The sequence below is a fragment of the Heterocephalus glaber genome, unplaced genomic scaffold (genome assembly GCF_053883595.1).
Source record: "Heterocephalus glaber isolate CG9 unplaced genomic scaffold, H.glaber_assembly_v1.0 deba00000546, whole genome shotgun sequence".
In the NCBI taxonomy this organism is placed as follows: Eukaryota; Metazoa; Chordata; class Mammalia; order Rodentia; family Bathyergidae; genus Heterocephalus; species Heterocephalus glaber.
This window is the reverse complement of record NW_028258147.1, coordinates 38,727,501-38,750,140: the sequence shown is the minus strand read 5'-3', so window position 1 is coordinate 38,750,140 and position 22,640 is coordinate 38,727,501. Positions and strand designations below refer to the sequence as shown.

The 22,640-nt window shown below is 42.5% G+C and overlaps 1 protein-coding gene across 7 annotated transcripts in view; it reads left to right on the top strand.

Annotated features, from left to right (window-relative positions):
* The window catches only part of Frmd3 (FERM domain containing 3), a 293,817-nt gene that overhangs the window by 226,654 nt on the left and 44,523 nt on the right, over positions 1 to 22,640 (top strand). For 6 of the 7 annotated variants that reach the window (XR_015448771.1, XR_015448770.1, XR_015448768.1 and 3 more), the window contains one exon: positions 4,058 to 4,182. Coding sequence is in view for 3 of the 7 variants with exons in the window: in XM_013078760.3 (XP_012934214.3) it covers positions 4,058 to 4,182 (125 nt within the window). In the remaining 4 variants the exon portion in view is untranslated. Of the gene's footprint in view, positions 1 to 4,057; positions 4,183 to 19,275; positions 19,575 to 22,640 lie in introns of those variants that run through there. The other variant, XM_087204756.1, reaches the window with a different exon arrangement.

Genomic DNA, 22,640 nt, shown 5'->3' with positions numbered 1-22,640 from the left:
CCCAATCTCTGGCAGTGCTGGGAAGAATGCGGTTAATCCAATGATGTGAACATAGCCAACTTAGAAGGCAGGAGCACTGTCTGTCTTGGTCATCTCCATTCCCGCATCTGCTAGCAGCACATGATACACAGCAAACACAGAGCATGTTTGTTGAATGGGCGTGTGAATGAGGAGTGTGGGGTGACAGCTGAATCCATCTGAGATTTGCCCAGGATGCTTCCCTGGGGACCGGCCCTCCTCAGAGGCAGCACTGTGGTCACAACAGTGGTGATGGCTGACACTTTCATGCTTCCAGTTTTTCCTGTCTACCAAGCTGCATGGTAAGAAATTGTTCCTCTTGGACAAGTGTTTCATTTTCAAATTGTTTGAGCTTTTTATTTTTTATTTTTATTTGTACATGTTTGTAATACAAAATGATCACATTCATCATGCACAAAACAGATCCAGCTGTCGAAAGTGATGGTAGTGAGGTCCGCTCTGGGGATGGTGTCTAGCAATGACTGTTCGTCTAGGGTGATGACAAGGAGGCCCTAGCTGATCATCTTCCCTTACACCCGAGATTCTGCACCTCAGAGGATGGCAGATTCATGGACTCATACTTCTCCCGAGGTGTGTGAGCGTAGAGATAGACACACACAGACTGATGACATTGTCTTGCAGTTATTTTTTTTCTTCAAAAAGAGGAGCAGCGGTTTGCTGACTGCTCACAGATCTTTATTGTTGACAAAATCCCCAAGTAAAGTTCTACTGGGGATTAAAGTACTTTTAAAATTACAGAATGCCATACAGATGTAAGGAGATCATATTACCACCTCTCATCCAAAACTGGAAAGCTAGAATCTGAGAGATGTGAGCATATTAAAATCCTGAGCCACCCGCCGAAGTGTCTTCAAGTTACACAGCCTCACTGCAACTCACTTTCTTTTCTCTGCAAGGACAGTTTCCCTTAGCTACCTTACAGATACATGAAGAAGAAAGATGAAGTAACATGTGTACATACCACTTTGAAACCTGGAAAAGGGCCATTCACATTCTGGGGTTACATTTGTCTTTAGGACACTGTGCTGGCGTCTCTTGCTTTGCAGAAAACCTAGATCAGTTGGCACATTTTAAAAGATTGCAAGGGGAGAATTAGATAGAAAGGGGAAGTAGTTCAAAGGAGATGGTAGGTGTATTCCTGCATTCCAGCTGCTATAACAAAATCTCACAGACCGGGCAGTTTATAAACAAGAAAAATTATTTCTTCTCACTGTAGGAGGCTGAGAAGTCCATAATCAGAACACTGGCAGAGTTGGTATCGTGTAACATCTGCTTTCTCCTAAATGACACATTTGCACTGTGTCCTTAGATGATGGAAGCTCCCCCCGGCCTCTTGCATGAAGACAGTAATCCCACTCACCAAGGCTTTGTCCTCGTGACCGTGTCCTGTCCAGAGGCCCTTTCTTTTAGTACCATCATGTTGGAGATTAGGTTTCAACACATGAGTATTCAGGAAATGCAAACAGGCAGACAGTAGCGGTGGGAAAGGGAGAAGACTTCCACAGCAGCCCAACCCTAGTTTTGCCTTCTCTTCCCCCACGCTGTCATAGTGTCTGATGCCAGGCTTGGAGGCCTGTAGTTTTTATAATCCAGGGAGATCCCCTGTTGTAGCCACCTTTGAGCTTCTCTGTGTTGTGCACTTATCAGGGAAATAATGTTCCTCTTTTTATGAGTTTCTGGAGAGTCTCAAGGTTGTAATCTGCTGCAGGAGTCACTTGGCCCCACCTAAGCAGACCACAGCCGTGGACCCCTGCCTATGGCTCTTGGCCTTGGCCCACAACACAGAAGCAGGAGGCTGGGAGTGTAGAGCCTAGGTCTGCGTCTCCTGAACGCCCCGTGCCAAGGCAGACTCAGCCTAGGAGGTCATCCCTCATGAGCTCAGCCTGTCCCAGAACCAGGCAGTTGCTGGACATGGCCGTGGCGGTGGGGCATTGGCTGGTAGGGTTTGTTAAGAGGCAGTGATTTCTACGGGCCAAGAATAGCCATTTTTAGGAGATGGCCCCGCTGAGGCATGGGCAGAAATGGGGTAGAGCAATTCAGAGTCACTTTTGCAAGAATGGATAGAAGGGCTTCTTGTTCAGAAAACAGCAAAACCCATGCAAAACCCAGCAACATGCTATACTCTGCAGAGCTGGAGTCACAGTTACAAATGGCCACAGGGCTAGAGTAAATCCCCTGAGAACCAAGAAACTGAAAACCTTCCCAATAAAAGAAGGAAGTACTCATGGTAAATTTTAATCTCTCTTCCTCACCTTGCCTCCTTCTGTCAGTGAGGGTTTTCCTGTATCCATGTTTCCCTGTCAGCTCCACCATGCTCACCAGGACCTGCCCTGGCCTCACCTCCCCTAGAACGTCCTCCCTGGCCCTTCTGGCCCTCGAAAAGGATCAAGTGCCCCACTTTGGTGCTTCTGGGGGCCCTCGGCCATCTAGCTCCTTCATTAGATGTTTTCCAGTGGTAGCTATAGCAATTGATGAGTCATGGAGTGAAGTGGTAGTCAAGACCAGCACTTTAAACCAAATGATGTGGAATTTTAAAAAGGGAAGCACATAACTGTGATTACTATTGTTGTGTACAATGTTCATTTTGGTTGTACATCTTCTTGTGCGTGTGTTTGTGTGTGTGTGTGTGTGTGTGTGTATATGTGTGAATATAGAAAGGTGATAGGAAATGGATTTTGCAATGTGGAGCTCAAACAGTGATCAAAACTCTAAACAGTAGTTACTTAAAGGGAGAAGGGAAGCTCCCTGGAATGAGATGGACTGTCTGATATGCACACATCAACGGCAGCATAGGTGGCTCTAGAAGGAAATAATGAAGAGCTCCAGGTGGAGCAAGTCCCTATACACTTCCTTGCCAACCAGTGCCAGCTGTGAGCTTCTAATTGAAGATGCTAACAGGAGTCCTGCTCCTCTTCCCCCATCCCATATGTCAGAGAAGCACTCAGGCTCAAAGGCCGACAGCCAGCCCAGTGGGTCCCCAGCCACTCTGAAATGGCAGCTTATGTCAAGTCTGGATCACATTCAGGTTACTACCATTTCAAACCTGAAGGCCCTTTGACAAGTTGCCAAGAGAGCCACTGTAAGGCATCCAGGCAGGTTAAGTCAGCCTCTGCCTGGGACTGGCTTAGCAAGGTGGGGATAATTTGTCACCAGTAACTATGGAGGGACAGAGGGGACAAATGCAGTCAGTTGTGAAGGAAGAGAGCGTGATATGAGAAAGAGACAGAGGCAGGGAGAGAGTCTGCTGTGAGTCACAGCCTGTGCTATGGGGAGCGGGCCAAGAAGGCATCAGAGGGAAGGAGTCATCTGACACCACATCCAAAGGACGGCTTGTTGAGTCTGACAGGAAGCAGTGGAGAAGAAAGGGTGCCAGACCTTCCCGGCATCTCCTCTGCTCTGTCTGTCAGGGAAGACTCCCTGCAGCGGGTATGCAGACAGGTTCCCAGTCACAGTCATTCTGTGGAGACACTTGCACAGTTCCCCGCCATCTGCTGCCTGCCATGATCATTCATGAGCATGCTCCTTTCCAAAGGGGAAACCAAGCTGGGTTCCCTGGCAGCAGGGAGCAGGGTATGAAGTGGAATGTTAACCATTGGGCACTCAGCAGTGCAAAGTAGCTCTTTCCCCAGAACATCTGTGCCACCCATCTGGCAGGGATGTTGATGGTGATCTTTTACATTCAGCCACAGCCTTCTTCATCTTTCTGTGCATTTACTTCAGCTGCAGCTCATTGCCACGTCTGTTTCTGTGTCTTTCTAAGATGCTGTGTTGTGATCCAGAGTGCCTGGGTCTGAAGATGTTTGAGAACTCCATTTTCTTTCACTGAGTTCCATTGGGACACGTGGACATTTATTATGACCTTGAGGATGAGAAGGGCCGTGTCCTGAGGGTTACATTGTCTTTACTCTGACCTAACCCACTTTGTGTGTCCAGAGGCAGTGGCCACACTGGTAGCCTCTGAGAGGGAGGCCGGTGATTGTGGTGGACACCAACTCCATCTGGCTGTGTCTGTTTGCAGAATCAACATCACTCAGAGCCGCAGTTCCCACTCCTTGAACAAGCAGCTCATCATCAACATGGAGCCCCTGCAGCCCCTCCTTCCTTCCCCCACTGAGCAGGATGAGGAGCTTCCTCTGGGCAAGGGTAAGTTGATCACTTCACCCCAGGCCTGTGTGGCAGGCCACTCTGAGGGGCCAGTGAGGCCATTCTGGGTACACTGTTCACGCGCCAGGCAGGGGCCAGAGTGAGGCACAAACTGTGTTTTTAACAAATAAGCTTTGTTTTTGTGCAGCTAGAAGGCTGTATTACAGTGGGAGTTCCACTGGGTTCTTTTAGAAGGTTCAGTTGTCAAAGTGTTTCTAAAATTACATGTGACAACAGCAGCACAAGTGATATTAAAGTGGCATACTACAGGTGGCTATTTAAAGCTAAGTTTAGATGATCATGATGCTCTAAGTTTAGATCATTATATGTATGTATCATATATATATATACATATATATGTTTGTGTGTGTGTGTGTTTGTGTGTGTGTGTGTGTGTGTGTATATATATATATATAAAATGTGTATATGAATAAAGGGGCCCAAGAGATGCAGGGATGGAAAGGGAGGAGCGGGGGTTAAAAAGAATTAAGAAATGTCATATAAATGTACCAACTTCCCATGATGAATGTAATCATGTATTACAAACATGTACCAATAAATATTAAGAAAAACAAAATGAAAAGCCAAGCTTAAATTCATTAAAATTAAAAATCCAGTTTCTCAGGCACACTGGCTAGATTTCCAGTGTTCAGTTGCCCCATGTGGCTGATGGCTGCCATGTTGGAATAGAAGACGGAAAACGTTTCCATCATCACTGCAGTCCTGTTGGAAGATGTTTTCAACTTCAGCTGTATTGGTAGAATTGTAGGGAATTCTTCACAAGTGCCCATGCACTGGTCATCTTCTTCTGCCTCAGTAATTCCCCAGCCTCTTGTTTCCTTTTCCACAGGTCCCTTATCTGACGGTTTTGATATGGGCTACATATATAGTGTCTACTTCAACTCAAGAGTTGTTATCTTTTCAAAAGCCTGTATGCTTATGGACTGCCCCTCCCTCCCTCTCTTCCTCCCTTCCCCTTCACTCCCCTTTCCTTCCTTCTTTCCTTCCTTTCATCGTTCCATCTTTCCTTCTGCCCTCCCTCCCTCCCTTTTGTAAGGACTTTGCTTACTTCAGAGAATCTCACCACTCTGCTTCCTGCTGGCACTTGGTGAGGCAAATCTCACACTTCTATTGATTTAATAGTAAACTAAAAAGAAATATAGACAAAATAAAGTTACTGGAACCCAGAATACAGACATAACATTGTTTTCTTTAATTTTATGTAACCTTTTAATTTTATCATTGAAAATCTGGATACGGGCAGTTTCAAGAAGCTGGGTCTTCTTGTTCCCGAGAGATCACCTCCACCCCAGCTTCAAGTCCAGGATTCCTCCCATAGGAGAAAACTTTTCAGTTCGTAATAAAAATTGGACCTGGCACACAGATCCCTGGAGAGAGGCAGTAGCAGCGAGTTCGGTCTGAGCTGTGAAGGGTTTTAGTGGATTTTTCCTGAATAGATGCTTTGGTGGTTAGAAGGGAAACTGGTAATGAGATGCCCACAATCCCGTTCTTAGGGGGAAAGTGTGAAATGGAGGTGGGTTTCGCCAGCTAGGCCGCAGGAGCAGTGACTGTGAGTATAGTCTTGTTACAATAAACAGTGCGGTCTGTGCTGACAACTCACTCTAAGCTCATTGCTAAATTAATTTTTTTAACCCAAGGGTCTCTGATCCATTTTATTTGTCTGCTTTTGTGATTTTCAAGTAAAAGAAAGGTGGCTTTTGTTTCTGATCGCTGATGTTTATGTGGGCTTCATCTCACATCCTTGGAAGATTATTCTGCGTGAAAATCGCTTCATAGAAGGCTGTCTCGGGTTTGAATGAAGGAGGTTGTGACTAGTGGAGAGAAGATGAGCAGAAGGGACAGTTCACTCGGGAAATTGTGACTCACTCTGCGTTGTCTGAAAAGGTGGAGGTTAGATGGGAGTAAATTTCGAAGACCAGACAGGCAGAGCAGGTGGGATGGGGGTATTCAGAATCCCAGACTGTATGAGGGGCCCCAGGACAAGCTCTGCTCAGCCCTTCACCCCATTCACTGAGGTTCCTTCCTTTTTGCTTCGTCTTACACATAAAAACTGTAAGCACAGTTGACAAACCATTATAGTTAAGTGAAATAACATTTTAAAATCTCATCATGTGGGAATCCATAAGCTGTTTTTTCAATTTTCCAAGTTATTTGAAAGACTCTTTTAAATTTTTTCATCAGCTGCAAAGCCAAAGTCATAAGACTTGGCCTTAAAAGTTCACAAGGCTCCGTTAATGTCTAGACTTTTTTTTCTCCAGATGTCGTACCTTATAGGGCATCTCTGTGAGTTTTAAAGGCGAGGAACATCATAACACCTGTCAGGATATATACTTAACTTAAAAATAAGATAAATGGAAATAAAAATACTGTTAACTGTTCAATTAATAGACTGACCTTCCCAATCCAGTGCAAGAGCAAAATCATCTTAAGTGCCATAAAATCCAAGATCTGATTCCCACAGTGCATGAAACTGTGTCCTAGACCCCATTACAACTTCGTGACTCTCCAAATTCCTGCCTCGTGTTTCTTGTCTTTGTCAGGTGGTGGGATTGAGAAAATCCTCAGGATGAATACTGATTGTACAGGTTTATACTTCTCTGATAAAGACAGCAGAGGCAGAGCACATAGCTATGCACAAAGATGATGTTTCCACTTTTGTAAGTGGGCACTGTTTTCTGAGCTTTTGAGCACATACAGTATGCTTCATCTTTATATTTTGATGTTTTGGTACTTTTTAGGTCTGAGCAAGAACAAAATTTAAAGAAGACAGCAATGTATCCATTCTTAATGCAAAACTGTAATAAACACAGTTGACATAACTGGTAGACCATATTGTGCTCTTGCTATACAGATGTTCTCCAGAGGCTCGCCGCAGTTTGGGGAAATGACAGTGGGGTTCCAGGATCAATAAGTAGATCCTACCTCTGCTGAAGAAATTATGTGGTCTCTTTTCTGTCTGGCTCACTGAACATCAGTAACTCGGGCTGCTTGGGGAGTGTCTTCTCCCTTAGTCACTGTGGAGCATCCAACTTAAAATTGGTGGGCAAAAGAGTGAGCAGAGGAGATGGCAGGAGAGGGAGATGTGAGTGGCCTGGTCCACCTGCAGCAGTTGCAGGTGTGGTTGGAAGAAAGATGAGACGGCATGGTGAAAGCCAGCAGCGGGAAAATAGGCAAGGGGGAGGTCATGGTGGGTCTTCCAGACTTGCTGGACTGTTCAGACTACCTTGAGAGCATTTCGGAGGCAGTGAGGAAATTCAGACCTGCAGTTGACTTCATTGGAATTGTATTCAGTCTAACTCTAGGTGTGTGTGGAGGATGGAGTCCACGTGAACAGGAGAGGGGCCGAGTTTCTCACTTCAGTGTTACTGACCTCTAGAGCGGGGCATTTCTTTGCTGTGGTGCTGTCCTGTGCATTGTAGGATGCGTAGCAGTATCCCTGGCTTCTCTCTGTAGATGCTAGTAGTGCCTCATCAATTCCGAGAATCGAGACTGTCTCTAGATATATATCCTCTGGGGAGTAAAATGGCTCTCTGGCTAAAACCCACTGAGTTGGAAGCAGAAGGACAAAAAATAAAATAGATTAGGGCTGAGGGTAGGCAGAGAGAGTGAGACTAAGAGGAGGCAATGGATTCAAGACTTCTTAATGGCAGGATTGTTGAGAAAGGGCACTCATGGGTCATGTGGCCCATAGGCTCCTGCCCTTCACTTACAGGAATTGAGTAAAAAGCTTCAACCTCTTTATTTCAAATCTGAAGCTCATGACACACAGGAAGGTTTAGTGACTTGTCAGCTTCACATAGAATACATGGTAAATGATTCCATTTAGATACTGGAGCCATTTCAAGAGTGACATGTGTCTCTTGTCTGAACATCAGGTGTGAGTGGAGGAAGGAGACTTCGATGTCTCTGCTCACTTTTAGTGTTGTTGTCCTCATCGCTGCATCATGGCTCAGATTCTTGTTTGGGGGAGTTTCAAATCACACATTTTGAAATTGGATTCAAATACAGGTCAAGGTTGGTGGCCCAAGTCGTGTTAGGAAGTTTATCTCATTAGGAGTTTTTTAAAAATCAGTTTGCCCTTTGGAAGCTCCGTGTCTGTGCGGTCATGGGAAGGTCCTGGCATCTTGGCCAGATGGTGCCATAGGTGGTGACATCCCTGTCACCAGGGCTCTGGAGATCATGATTGCCTGTGTGTCTGATGCACTGTTTTCATACATCTGAGAACCTTGGGTTTCACAAAGACAGCTGGGCGAGTATTACTGCCCAAATTAACCCAATGGTGTTTGGGGAGAGCATGTGACCCTGTTCACCCTACGGACAGCTGAGGGATTAGTGCTGAGGTGGACTGTGTCTGGATGGGATGCAAACAGAGTCAGTTTCTAGGCACCACTCAGCAACAGGCATGTTTTCAGTGCCAACCAGAAGTTGCTCAGTTACTGCATCCAGGGGAATTGCTGCTGGGGGAAAGTTCAGATGAGAAAGGCAAGACATTGGAACAGTGCCACTTCAGAGCTTTTGAGAATTTCAAAAGAGGAAAAAAGTGAGAGTGGGAATTGTTTTGGGTGAAAATACCATTTTAAAGAGTAGTTAATTTGAATAAATTCACATGCAAGCAGAACAAATTCTCCACAGTGTAGATAGCAACATGTTTGTGTGTTTTATTGGTGGAGTATATTTCTCATTATAGAAGAAAGCTGAATTATGGTAGAGAAGAGCAGTGAAGTGAATCACATGAGACTTGGTGGCTGGCAACTCCTTACATTTAATGAAATCCATTCTTGTCTGCCATAGCAGTGGTATAGGCTGGCATAATTAAACATGATGGAAAAGCCACCCCCACCCCCAGCATGAGATAGAGTTGGAAAAATTCGACTCTACTGGCCAAACAGAAACACAGTGGGGACTCCAGCATTTCCATAATGGAGTGTCTTGGGAGCACAGTTCTGATGGAGTGAGTGGAGGTTTGATGCTGCATTTGCATATGACAGAGTCAGTGTGTATATCTGAGAATTTTAAAAAGTGGTAAAACTAATTACCCCAAGCACACTATACCTGTAAATGTATGTGTGTGTAAAGGTGTCTAAGGGGTTGCTTATAGTGCCTAGCACTAACTGTAGATGACTGACTTTATTGAAACTCTGGAAAGATGTATATGGACATGTGAAGGCATCTGAGCATGTAAAAAGAATACTGTTCTCATCCATCAAAAATGTGGTGCTATACCTGCCACAGGGTTCATGACTGTCATTTGTTTATTTTCTCATTATAAAGCTAATACATCATCATCTAAAATTTTTAGAAAGTATAATAGAACATACATAAGCAGAAAAAAGTCACTTCCCCGGTTGTCACCCTCCTGGATTCAGTCAGTGTTAACACCTTAGCAACTTCCTTCCCTGTGCATTTTAACATGGTTGTGACCATCCTGTGTATACAGTTTTAAAATTCCTACTTTGTTTGCTTACTGTTGAAAGCACTAGTGCATGGTGATATGTCAAAGTGAACTATAGGTCAAATAATGAATTAGGAATACATTTAACATGAATGCAGACAAATAGCTTAATACTCTCAGAAGGAACTCACGCAAAGCACAGTATTAAGCATGATTTTGACATTGCTGGTGCTTGGGCCAGCCCCAGCTTTCCCATTTAAAGCAGCCCAGTGTCCTGCTGCTGACAGCCCCACAGCAGCTGGACTTGCATTTGTAGTACTTGTTATTTACAAATTCCATACTCAAAAGTCATTGCCACACCTGTTGAGTTCTAGAATAAAGTTTCATGATTTGGGTCAGCAGCTCCCCTAGGTAGGAGATGGTAAGTGCAGCTCAGGGGACAAGATAGAGGCCCAGAGCAAGAGCTGCAGAATTACATTTTGTGGTCTCTTCAAAAGCTGCTTATCTCCCTGTGTGAGCTTTTCCTTGGTGCCGGTTTTGTCCTTGGAACTGTGGTTTCTGCTATTTCCTGACAACTGAGGTACTCACAAGCTTGTACACTGCAAAGATATCTTTGAAACTGTTAGTATTTCCTGTGCTATAGGTTAAGTGCATTTCATCTTGGAAAGATTGTGTAGTTTACATTGCAAGGCACCAACTGGCTCATGCGGCCATTTCTGTGCTTGGTAATTCCCCACAGGCGTTCATTTAGTGGAAGATGATATTCCTCAGTGTAAACATTGAGAGGCCAGCAGTGCATATCAGTGGATTGGCTCATTCTCCACAAATAGTTTATCTTCTGAAATATACTATTTTCCTCTGCAGATGTAGCTTTGGTTCAGGTAATTGCTCTATTTATACATGAGTGCCTTGGATGGGAGGGGAAGTACAAGCTCTGGTCTTGGCTTCTCCACAAGCACCCAGTGACCACAGACAAGATCCTCTGTCCTCCCAGTCTTCATTTTTCTTACCTGGAAAAGGAGAAGACTGGACTTGAGCAACACTCAATTCTTTCTAGCTCTGAACTGTAGTTCTTTTGCTGAATGTCAAGGTAAAAAAAAAAAAATCCCAGACTATGGCTTGAAGTCTTTGCTGTAAGAATGGGAACATGGGAACAGGGGTATTTTTCATAGAATTTGAGGGTTAGAGGAGACACTGAGGATGGTCCTGGGCAGGGGTCAGCAAAGGCTAGCCCATGGCTAGCCCATTTAAAGGCAGCCAGTGTTCTTGGGTGTGGATCTGTGTATTTATTTCTGGCCTGGATCTGACAGTTATGTCCTAAATGATTATATAGCTACCTATAAAATAAACACTATTTTGCCTCCTGGCCCACAAAGCTTAGCATTCACAGTCTGGGCCTTTATAGAAAAAGTTTCCCTACCCCGATCTGGCATATCCACTTTCGATTCTTCTACAATGGGAAGGCCAGAGATGAGACAGTTTGTCCCCATCACACTTGGAGAAGTATTGAGGCTGAAGTATGTCCTGGTTCTCACATTCCTGGCCCAGGTATCTTAGATGACAAGGAGCACATCTAAATGATTCAACTCTCTCTTGCTAAAATAAAACCTGTAACTAAAGGACTACATTTATTTTTTTTTACTTAAATGAATAATCAAAAGAAACAACTTACTGGATATAAATGTAGGGAAGCTCTCCTTGGGGAGGAGAGATCCTGTGTATCTGGGCTGGGACAGGGTTCAACCCTCTGGTTCTCTATCACAGTACCCCAGGACCTCGCGACTCCTTGGGGATGGCCATCACCTTGGAATGAGTAGTGTGGAGGCTGGGGACATAGGGTGTGGTCGCAAACTGGATTCTTAGGCAGCTGAGCCTGCTGGGAAAACAGACTTCCCTCAGGAAACCCACTCCCTTTAAAGTGGAATTCATTAAGTAAGGAACGGCCCACTCTGGAGCTAGTTCTAATTACCTGCTCACCGGTGTGTTAAGGGTCATTGTCTTAGTGGAAGCAGTTCAGTACTAGGGCTTCTCAAATCACTGCTCCTGCTCAGGTTGGAATTTTGCTGGTTACTTAATAATTAATTGATTTAAAGAATCTGCTGAGGATGAGTAAATATGCCAGTCATGTGTCTTATGATGTAACCCATTCACAGTCCTTAAAAGCTGGGAGTTGAGCCAGTGGAAAGCATCCTGAGCGTGACCAACTATGGCCACTAGAACGTAGTGGGCTTGGCATTTGGACAAGTCAACACTTGCCCCACTTCCTAAAAAACCACAGCAGAGGAAAAGTGAAAGTATTGCTAAACACACTGTCATAGAGAGCAAAGCTAGATTCTCTCACTTTTGGAGAGTCACAAGAGTCTGTGTCCTAGTACTTTTGTTAGTAGGTTGGCAGCAAGTGTTGAGTAGACATTCTTTGAGATACTGAGGCTAAAATTGAGGCGGGTTCTCATAGCATGTTCCTCCCTCTTCTCTCTTCTCCCAAGACTCAGTGTCATCCATGTGGAGTGAAACCTTGGGCAGCATGTGCTGGTGATGTTCTTTTAGGTGGTCCAAAACGGTAGGTATGTGGCCATTTGGGCAGGATTCTGAAAAAAGACCCAAGTACTTTGGCACAAGGCTGAGAATGTCCACTGACTGTCCATCTAGTGCCATTTGCACTGGTTGCAGCCTCATGTTTGATTCTGCTGCTGGCAAATTGGAGCCCCTGGAGCTCTGGCTTTCAGAGCAGGAGCTATGCAGGGAGAATTAGGAATCTGCTCAGACTTCTACCAATGTTTTATTTTTATCACCTTATTGTGTAACTTCTCTTGTGTATGTTTTATAATGTACATAATAAATAAAAACAACTCAACATGTATCTGATTCATAAGTAACACGCTTGTTAGCAAGTATGCATACTTTTATCGCCAAAAGATTTGGCCATAACCACACTAGATCTTACCATTGCATCTTCACAGAAGAAAAGGAGGGACATGTTTCTGAAACTCTGAAATCCCTACTGATGTGAAAGCTTCATATTCCTAAAATAGATGTGAGCCTGTCTGCTGTAATCACAGTGATGACATGCCACTTCACATGCTTTTGCTCTGTCACTCGGTACCCTGAGTTACCCTGCACTGCCTGGCTTCTGCCAAGCTGTCTGGCAGGTGCTGTGTCACTCTAATTTAAGCATTCCATCGTGGCCTCTGAATCCCCACTTTACATGGGGGCTGGACTCAGGTGGACAGATGATTTAGCACTAGTAGGGTTTTGCTGGTGGGAAGAGCATTGGATGGAGAGGGACAGGGCTGAGGATCATTCATTCATTTCATCTGATAGCCATGTTCAGTTATCTGGCACATGCTGGCCATTAACACCACCTAAATCTTATTTCATCTTTTGTTTAACAAAGTAAAATGATGTTGACATTCCTTCCCATTCTGATTGGCTTTTTATAATTCTGCTCCTAAATTGCTGCTCTTCTTAAATATGTCATTTGGTGATCTGCCAGTGCCTCTGAAAGCAAAAGATGTAGCCATCTTCTTTTCAGTATGGTAGATAAATGCAGCAACAGGCATGTGGCACCATGATCTCTAAAAGAAGCATTCATTCTTTTTCTTTTTGTGAGTGGTGCATTTCCGGCATAAAATTAAAAATTAATGGCATCAAGCTTAAAAGGAATACAGTGTGTCAGTGAATGTTTGACCACCTGGAAGAGCCCTTGCTTCCTTTAAAAAAGATTGTTTTATTAGTATATAATTGCCATACATAATGTTCACATTCATCATAGGGAATTTGTACCTATACATAATACAGCTTAATTCTTTTTTTTCCAGTTCCCCTCCCTTTAACACTTCATCCCCTCCCCATTTACAAAAGCTTTGTTTCCATTTTTTGCCTTCCATTCTCTTTTTTAATCCATTTTTCCCTTCTTTCACTTCCCCCTCCCATTTGAACAAGTTCTTCATAATTCCCAAAATAGAATCCTCCATTTTGCTCCTTATTTACCCTTTGGGTTCCTCACACAAGAGAAATAATGTGATATTTAAACTTCCATGTCTGATTTATGTCACTTAAAATTATGGTCTCCAGGTGCATCCATTTACCTAAAAATGTCTCAAATTTAGCCTTTTTTATGGCAGATTAAAAGCCACATTTTCTTTATCCATTCATTTGTTGATGGGCATCTGAGCTGTTTCCAAGATTTAGCTATAACAAACTGTGCTGCAGTAAACATGGGTGTGCATATATCACTGAGGTATGATGCTTTTAACTCTTGTGGGAAGATACTTAGAAGGGGAACAGCTGGGTCAAATGGAACCTCTACTTTTAGGTTTTCAAGGAATCTCCACACTGATTTCCACAGTGGATGCCCTAGTCTACACTCCCACCAACAGTGGAGAAGGGTTCTTTTTGACACTTTTCAGATGAAGAAATACAAACAGCACATAAATATATGAAAAAATATTTAACATCTCAATATCACTGGTCATTCATGAAATGCAAATTAAAACAATACAAGATTCCATCTCACTCCAGAAAGAATGGCTGTCAACAAGAAATCAACCAATAACAAATGCAAGTGAAGCTGTGGAGACAAACGAACCCTTGCTTCCTTTAAAAATTGTCTTCTAGGGGCCGGAGATTTAGCTCAGTGGTTTCGCCGCCTGCTGCATAAGTGCAAGGACCCAAGTTCGATCCCCAGTACCAAAAAAAAAATTGTCTTCTAGACATTGGCATAGGAAAAGACTTTATGAACAAAACTTCAGTAGCACGGGAGCTAGCACAAAGAATCAACAACTGGGATCTCATTAAAAAGCTTCTGCACTTCAAGAGAAACCACCAATAGAGCTAAAAGACAACCTACAATGTGGGAAAAAATTTTTAGCAGCTGTAACTCAGACAAAGGACTACTATCTAGAATATATAAAGAACTGAAAAAAATCAGACCTTCCAAATTTAAAGACCCAATTCCAAAATGGGCATCTGAAATGAACAGACATTTCTCAGACAAAGAAGTCAAAGCAGCAAATAAACATATGAAAAAATGTTCAACATCACTGGTCATTTGAGAGATGCAGATGAAAACAACACTGAGATTCCACCTCACCCCAGAAAGAGTGGCTGCTGTCAAGAAATCTACCAATAACAAATGCTGGTGGGGGTGTGAGGAGAAAGGAACCCTTCTCCATTGTTGGTGGGAGTACAGACTGGTGCAACCACTGTGGAAATCAGTATGGAGATACCTCAAAGAACTAGGACTAGAGGTCCCATTTGACCCAGCCATTCCCCTGCTGAGTATCTTCCCCAAAGAATTAAAAGAATCATACCACAGTGATATATGTGCACTCATGTTTATCATGGCACAGTTTATAATAGCTAAAGCTTGGAAACAGCCCAAGTGCCCATCAACTGGAAACTGGATCAAGAAGATGTAGTTTTTTTATAAAATGGAGTACTACTCAGCCATAAAGAACAAGAAACTAGAGACATTTATAGCTAAATGGATGCATGTTGAGGTGATACTCTTAAGTGAAATAAATAGGACACACATGTGTAAATCCCAAATAGTTTCTCTAGTGTGAGAAACTGAAAGTGTAAATAAGGATTAAAATGATTAAAATGAATAATTGATAATTTGAAATAGAAAGAAAAGGTCCAAAAGGGTAGGGGAAGTGGGAGGGGAAAGGGGAAAGGAAAGAAGGGAAAGGAAAAATTATGAGAAAAGGAAAAAATGGAAACAAAGATGTTGTAAATAGGGAAGGGTGGAGGGGGTGAAGGGCGCACAGGTAATGGGGAAAAAAATAAGAACCAAGACACATCATGTACAGGTACAAGCACCCAATGATAAATGTAAATGTATTGTATACCTAAAATGTACCAATAAAAGAATTTAAGAAAAAAAATTGTCTTCTACGAGAGAAGTCCATTTGAGAACTTTTTAAACCCCCAAGTCTGCACTTCAACATTAGAGATGTGACATGGGTAGATGCTTCAGCTGAGGGATTAAACAGGTTTTAAGGGTGACCGATAATCTGAACATAGACTGGGACTTTCGCCACTGCAGAAAGGAGTAGTGCTCTCACTCAAACATGCAGCATCTTTTGTGGCCCAGTCAGTCCCTCACTGACCCCTCAGCCACAGCTGAACCATTTGGCCTCTACACACAGATGTGGCCTCGCCCTAATTCCAAGGCCAGTTATACCCTTAACTTGGAGGAATCAGAGAAGCCCAAGCCTAGCCTTTGGATTGGGCCCTCCATGCTGCTCCGTCCATTGCTGTGTCCAGCCTTCTGACCCTTGTGAATCCAGCTGTGCAGCTTGATTTCCTTTCTGGAGTCCCTGCTGTCATGGGCCCTGTGCTCCACTGTCCCACAACATGGCTTGTCCTTCTCCCAAGCTGGGCTGTTTCTGACCCTGACCTGGTGGTCAGGGCTTTGTTTGCCCTGTTTGCTGACTGACAGTTCAGTGGTCTCCTTTCTTTCTATTTCCCCTGGAACCGTTTCCTATTCCTCTCCTTTCCAGTGTCTGTGCTCCCTCCATTCTGCCTGGATTATACTATGCTTATTACCACCTCAGACCCTTGGTGCAAGCTGTTTCTATATCCAGAAGATCTTTCTTCTGGTCCTTATGTGGCTGATTGTTTTTTTTTCTTTAAGTCTTAGCTCAAACTTTGGCTTCTTGGGAGGTCTCTGATGAGTGCTCAGTTCCTAACCATTTGTTTTGTCCCGTGCCAACTCCCTGTTTTATTTTCCTGAGAGCGCTTGGCACTGTCAAATACATTTGCATGCCTTTATTTTCTTTCCTGTTCCATGGAGGCCAGGACTTTTCCCACCTCATCTCATCCTGAGCACTTAGGGATGTTTGGCTGTACAGTAGGAACTAAATAATATTTGCTGAGTTAGTGAACACAATAATAGATGAAATAAATGTATCAATTTTAAATATAACCAGGACAGAATCTAAAAGAAAGCCTACAAATAGAATTTCTCCTGGGTTTAAGCCCAGAATTTTCTTTCCTTTTGTTTTGCTTTTACTGTGAAACCAAAAGCAATACCTTAGTCACCTTTCACAATTTTGAAAATATAGAAAAACACAAACAAAATGTAAAACCACTTGTAATCCTTGATCTTCAAGCACCTATATGTAGATCCTATATTTTTAATAATTTAAAAATTTAACAAAAATATATTAGGGATGCTATTTTATAATCTGCCTTTTCATTTCAATACAACATGAATTAATTGTTCTTCCACAATTTTATTTTTAGTGGATATATATTACTTCATCACATAGATATATACAAATATTTCTTTCTTTTTTTTTTTTGGTACCAGGGACTGAACTCGGGAGCTTGCGCTTGTGAGGCAGGTGGAGGCACCACTGAGCTAAATCCCCAGCCCCTTACACAAATATTTTTTAACCCCTCCCATATCTCCTCAAATTATTTATAAGAATGTTTTTCATTATGGTCTTGGAAAAACTGGATAAAGCGAATTTTAAAAATCTTTGATAATTTCAGAGACAAAACCTAGAGTAGCTGGCCATTTTTCTCACATTTAAAGATTATTTGCTTTTTTTCTTTCTGAGCAGTAACTAGAACACAAGAGAGAGGTTCCTTTGGTGAGTGCATTGACTGCCAGGATTAGGTCCTGCTGCTGTAGCTTCTTAATCATACATCAGCAACAGCAGAAGTTCACAGTTGCGGAAGGGCCTGATTTTTCCACAGGTATACACAGATGCCCTGTTTCCTAATACTATTTGCAAACTGTTTCAAGGTAGGGAGGGAAAATGAGAGCTCCATTTAGGTACACAGTCTAATTTAATTCCCTTTACTCAGAGAATAATAATTGGTCTGTAACAGTGACTTGTTCCTAGAGGGACTGAAATAATAAAGCAAAAGTGATGGGAAAACAAATCCATGCTGTATAAAGACAAAGGAAATAGATTGTTGCTCAAAAGAATTACACACAAACCAAAGGAAGTTGTTTTGATGGGAGCTGGGAGGGACAGCATTGTCAGGCAGGGGCACTCTGGGTACCACACGGGTATCTGACAAAGCTTCATGGTCCAGGGAGTGCCTGAGGGAAGCAGGTGCTGCAGCATTAGGGGACGTTTAAGCTGTCATTTAACCAGGAGAGAGGAAAAGCACTGTTTCTATGGAAGGAAGAATCTGGATTATAGCCTTGGCCAACAAGATGGTTTAAATTCTCCTCCCAGAGAATTCTCCATGCATGTTTCTGAAGAATGCCTTATAGTTTTGAAATCTCTAGTCCATGTCTTATCTCTGCGGGATATTTTCACCTGGTTTTATCTGTGGACAGGTACGGGAATTTCCCTTCATATTACTACCACCCGCATAGCAGGGCAAATTCAGGTTCTGAGGCACCTCTTTGATTCATAGGATTTTAGTATGCCTTGGACCATTAAGAGTGTTGCTTATAGAAAGGAGAGGGGTGATTGTTATGCTGCATAATCGCTGGGTGGCAAGGGACATTCAATGTGTATAGCAATGTCTATATTTTTATGTATATATACAGGTATGTGTGTGTGTGTGTGTGTGTGTGTATATATACATTTGATGTGTGTGTGTATATATATATATATATATATATATATATATATATATATATTTTTTTTTTTTTTTTTTTGGTACTGGGGATCAAACTCGGGTCCTTGCGCTTGCGCAGCAGGCAGAGAAACCACTGAGCTAAATCCCCGGCCCATTGATGTATATACTTAATGTCTTTCTACCTCAGATTAGCAGTTAGCTAAAATTTCAGTGAGTCTCCGTAACTATTTTAACTAATAACTGAATCCATTACATCTGAAATCTGTTAGTTATCAAAACCTGAAGTTCACGATATTGATGATTATATAATTAGCATCTTTTTAAGTGCCTCCATATATAGGCACCCAGTCATGTAAATACCAATATCATCACCGTTTTGTATATAGAAAATTGCATTTCATCAAGCTGATACAACATTCTGAAGGTGACAGGGCTGGATCAGGTAGATTGTTCAAACCAACACAATTGCTTCCTTAATACTTGGGAAGATCTAACGGTAATGATGCCCAAAAGGGACTGGCAGTTGATAGAAGGAAGAGAATCCATGCTCTTGAAAATCCTGCCTTCCTCTTTAACAGTTCAAAGAGAACAAAGAAGGAGAATGTACTGAAAAAAAATCACTAATATTATCGAGTAATTTGCTGCCAGACACTGATCTGAGCTGCCTTGTACATTAACTTGATTAATCCTCCCAACTACCCTTGGAGGCATTGCTGGTTAATAGGCAGCTTAAAATAGCAAGGTTATTTTACAGTTATTAAAATTATTACATTATTAAAATTAATTGTAGTATATGTTCCTTTTAAAAAATGTGGCTTATATTGTATTTTTATTGTGGTCTTCTCTAGAACATAATAAAGACTCAATAAATATTTATAAAGGGAATCACAGTAGGGAGGTCTCTTTTCCATGGTGACGCTACACACTTGTCATCTGTATCACCTGGGGACATTTGATTCATGGGGTGCTAAGAGACATTTCGAGGGTCTTCTCATTAGGATGCTTCAGAGAAGGCTAGGTAAGGATTAGGTACAAGGTTTCATTGTTTGTTAGCGGAGCAAGTGCAGAGTTTAAAATAGCTCCCCTTCCCCCTCCCTGCCCTGTGCCTGTCCCTCGTGAGTTATTTCTGCTGGCTAGGTTAGGAGCCTGACATCTGATTCCTTGTCAGTGTGCCCTGCCTTGGTCCTTTGAAACAAAATGGGCAGTTAGTGGCAGTGAAAGGTCAGAGCCGCTATGACTGGTGGTGGCTGCCCGGGGCCGTGAACACAGAGGAGACCTGGGAAGATCAGAGGACCCAGGATGGCAAAATGCTTGGTTAAGATCCAGACTCGCCGGAGCCTCCACCTGCACATGGTGAACCACTGTGGTAGTAACGTGTTTGTGCGGCTGCTGAGACACGGCTCCAAGGTCACAGCTCGAAATGCTGGTATGTGTCAAGACCCTGCACCTGGAGCGGTGTGCGGCTTCCAGCGCCCACTCATCCTGGTGGCTCGGAGAGAGGCCAAGGGTGAATGAATGCACCATCAGAACTTTGATAAGGATGGGCAGGGAGAGAAGCAGAGCTGGCAGGAAGGAGAATGAGTGGGAACGTGCAGAGGGAAGATGGGAAAGTGTGTCCCTGTGCAAGGAAATGTCTTTGCATTGTCATAAAGACAAATTGTGTTCCCTCTTCGAGCGAGTTGGGGGAGACAGTAGTGGTCTGTTTCTCCAGATTGCTTGGTAACAAGAGAAGATGATGAGTGTGCAGACTGGAGGATCAAAACATACTCATCAAGCTTTAGCTATTACAAACTGTACAGGCACTTTTTAAATGTACAGACAACTTTTCCATGTGTAGACTACTTAATTTTTGTATATTATAGGATTTATTTTTAATGTCAGTTTTCCTCATGCGGAGGTTATATAGGTATTTTTCATATGTTTGCTTTTTCATGATAGATAAGCTTAAACTATATGAAATTACTGATAATCAACTGCTTTTTACCTACAAAACTGGCACATTAATGTGGTATCTAATTTTTTTTTATACTGGGGATTGAACCCAGGGCCTTCATCCTAAACTACATCCCCAGCTGTTTTTATTGTTTTATTTTGAAATAGGGTCATACTAAGTTATGTAGGCTGGGCTTGCACTTACAGTCTTTCTGTCTCTGCCTCCCAGAATACAGGGATCACAAACATGCACTACCTCACCCACCTTCTAATATTTATTTCAGCTTAATTTTTGAACTCCTTTGGAATTGTCATGATTGTATATGACCATGGTTATATGATGTAGGGATATACCTTTATCCCCAACTGCTTACCAATTTTAACAAAATTGTTTATCATAGTCAATTTTCTTTTATATTCAAGAGTATTTTCCAGGCTGTGTACTTTACTATTTCTGCTCCATTACTAACTTTGTAGTATAATGTTGATATTATTTAGGTAGTGAAAGTTCACCCCCACAATGATTTTTTAATATTTTTTTATTTTTAGAGCCCTTTAGTTTTAGGTGCAATTAAGAGGAACATTCCAAGATTTCCATATGCCTCCTTCCTCCACACATGGGTCCCAGCAGAGCAATGCACTCATGGCAGCTGCGGAACCCGCATACCTCATCATGGCCACCTGTGTCTGCGGCTTGCACCAGACTTCATTCTGTGTGCCACACATTCTGTGGATCTGGATGAATGTGTCTACCATTATGGAGTCATAGAGAATAGTTTCCCTGCACTAAACATGCTCTCTGCTTCTCCTGTTCATCTTTCCCTCCTCCCTTCCCTGGTAACCATTGATCTTTTCCCTATCTTCATAGCTTTGCCTTTTGCAGATGTCATATGGTTAAAGTCACACAGTATGTATTCTGTTCAGACCATCTCCTTTCACTTAGTCATATGCATCTAAGATCTCTTAAATGCCTTTTCATGACATTTCCTTTTAGCACTGAATAATATTCCATTGTCTGGATGTACTCCAGTCGTTTCCAAAATTTCTTTTATTATTTGAGTGTAGTTTCTCTGTTTATCTTTTTTTTAAATGAGTTGATCTTTCTATTGAAATTGTGCTGAATTTCATATTAATGAAAAGAAAGCTGAATTTTAAAGCTATTAAGGCCTCCTATTCAGGAACATCAACATTTCTTCATTTGTTGAGATTTATGTTACTCAGTAGTGCTTTAACACTGTCTCATGCAAATTTTGCATATTCTTTATCATGGATATTCCTGGGTTTTTTATGACTGTTTTCATTTGTGCTTTTAGCTATTTTGAAAGAGATTTCCCATTATCACATTTTTACATTGTCTTTGCTGACATGAAATGAATCACTGCTTTGAAATGGTCTCGCTTTTGAATACCTAACAGAACTTCCAGTAATTCTCCTGGTTTATTTTAATCACTTTTCTATGCAGATAATCCTATCATCTGGAAATAGTGAGAGATGTGTGCCTTCTTTCCTAATATTTACACTTCTAATGTTTTTTTTTTTTGGTACCAGTAATCAAACTCAGGACCTTGCGCTTGCAAGGCAGGCCACGGCACCACTGAGCCAAATCCCCGGCCCTACACTTCTAATTTTTTTAGTTTATCATGTGGTATTATCTAGAGCCACCAGAATAATAGCTGATGTGTAGAGGGGGGTTTTTAAATCACATTCCTGACTGGTGGGGATTTTTCTCATGTTTTGCTGTTACATGTGGTTACCATCACACATGGTGATTTCTGCAGTTCTCTAGCAGATACCTCAAATCTTTGCTTTTCAAGAGATAAAGATTTAATGGAAAATACATTATGAAACCACAACACAGTGCAGTGGTTGATTGTGAGGATGAACAGACCCACAGCATGAGATGGCAACTGCATCACTTAGGAAGCCATTAGCAACAAGAAATGGGGAACTGTAATTAACACAGGTGTAAATAAGAAATGATTTCTTACCCAGCAGAACAAGGCCAGAGGCAGATGGGATTCCAGGGTTGCCAGCCAGTTTCATTCATCTCCCTACACTGCTCTTCCCAGTTGGCCAAGCTTTTCCTCAGAGCAGTGACCATTAGCATCATAGGATGGCTGCCAGACCTGTGCTTCCCATTGAGATACAGCAGTGACAAGAGATAAATAGACGGTGCCTTGCCAAGATGTTCTTAGAACCAGAAGTCCCTCTGTCAAGTCTCTCTCTCTCTCTCTCTCTCTCTCTCTCTCTCTCTCTCTCTCTCTCTCTCTCTCCTCTTTTTCAATCTCAATTTATATTTTCAAGGTTGGTACTCATATGCCCATTTCTAAACCAAATGTGACCAAGAGACTGGAATTACTATGACTGGCTTCCTGATCACTTGGGGAGAAATGGACAATGAACAGTCACCTGTGGAAGCTCCCAGATACTTGGCAAAGTATCTACATCAGATAGGGGAGAGTAAGAGCCAGCCAGGTGCAGACTAGCATTCCAGGGAGAGGCTCTGCTCTGTGCCAGGCAGAGGCGTGAGCAGCACAACACATGCAGGCACCTCTACATT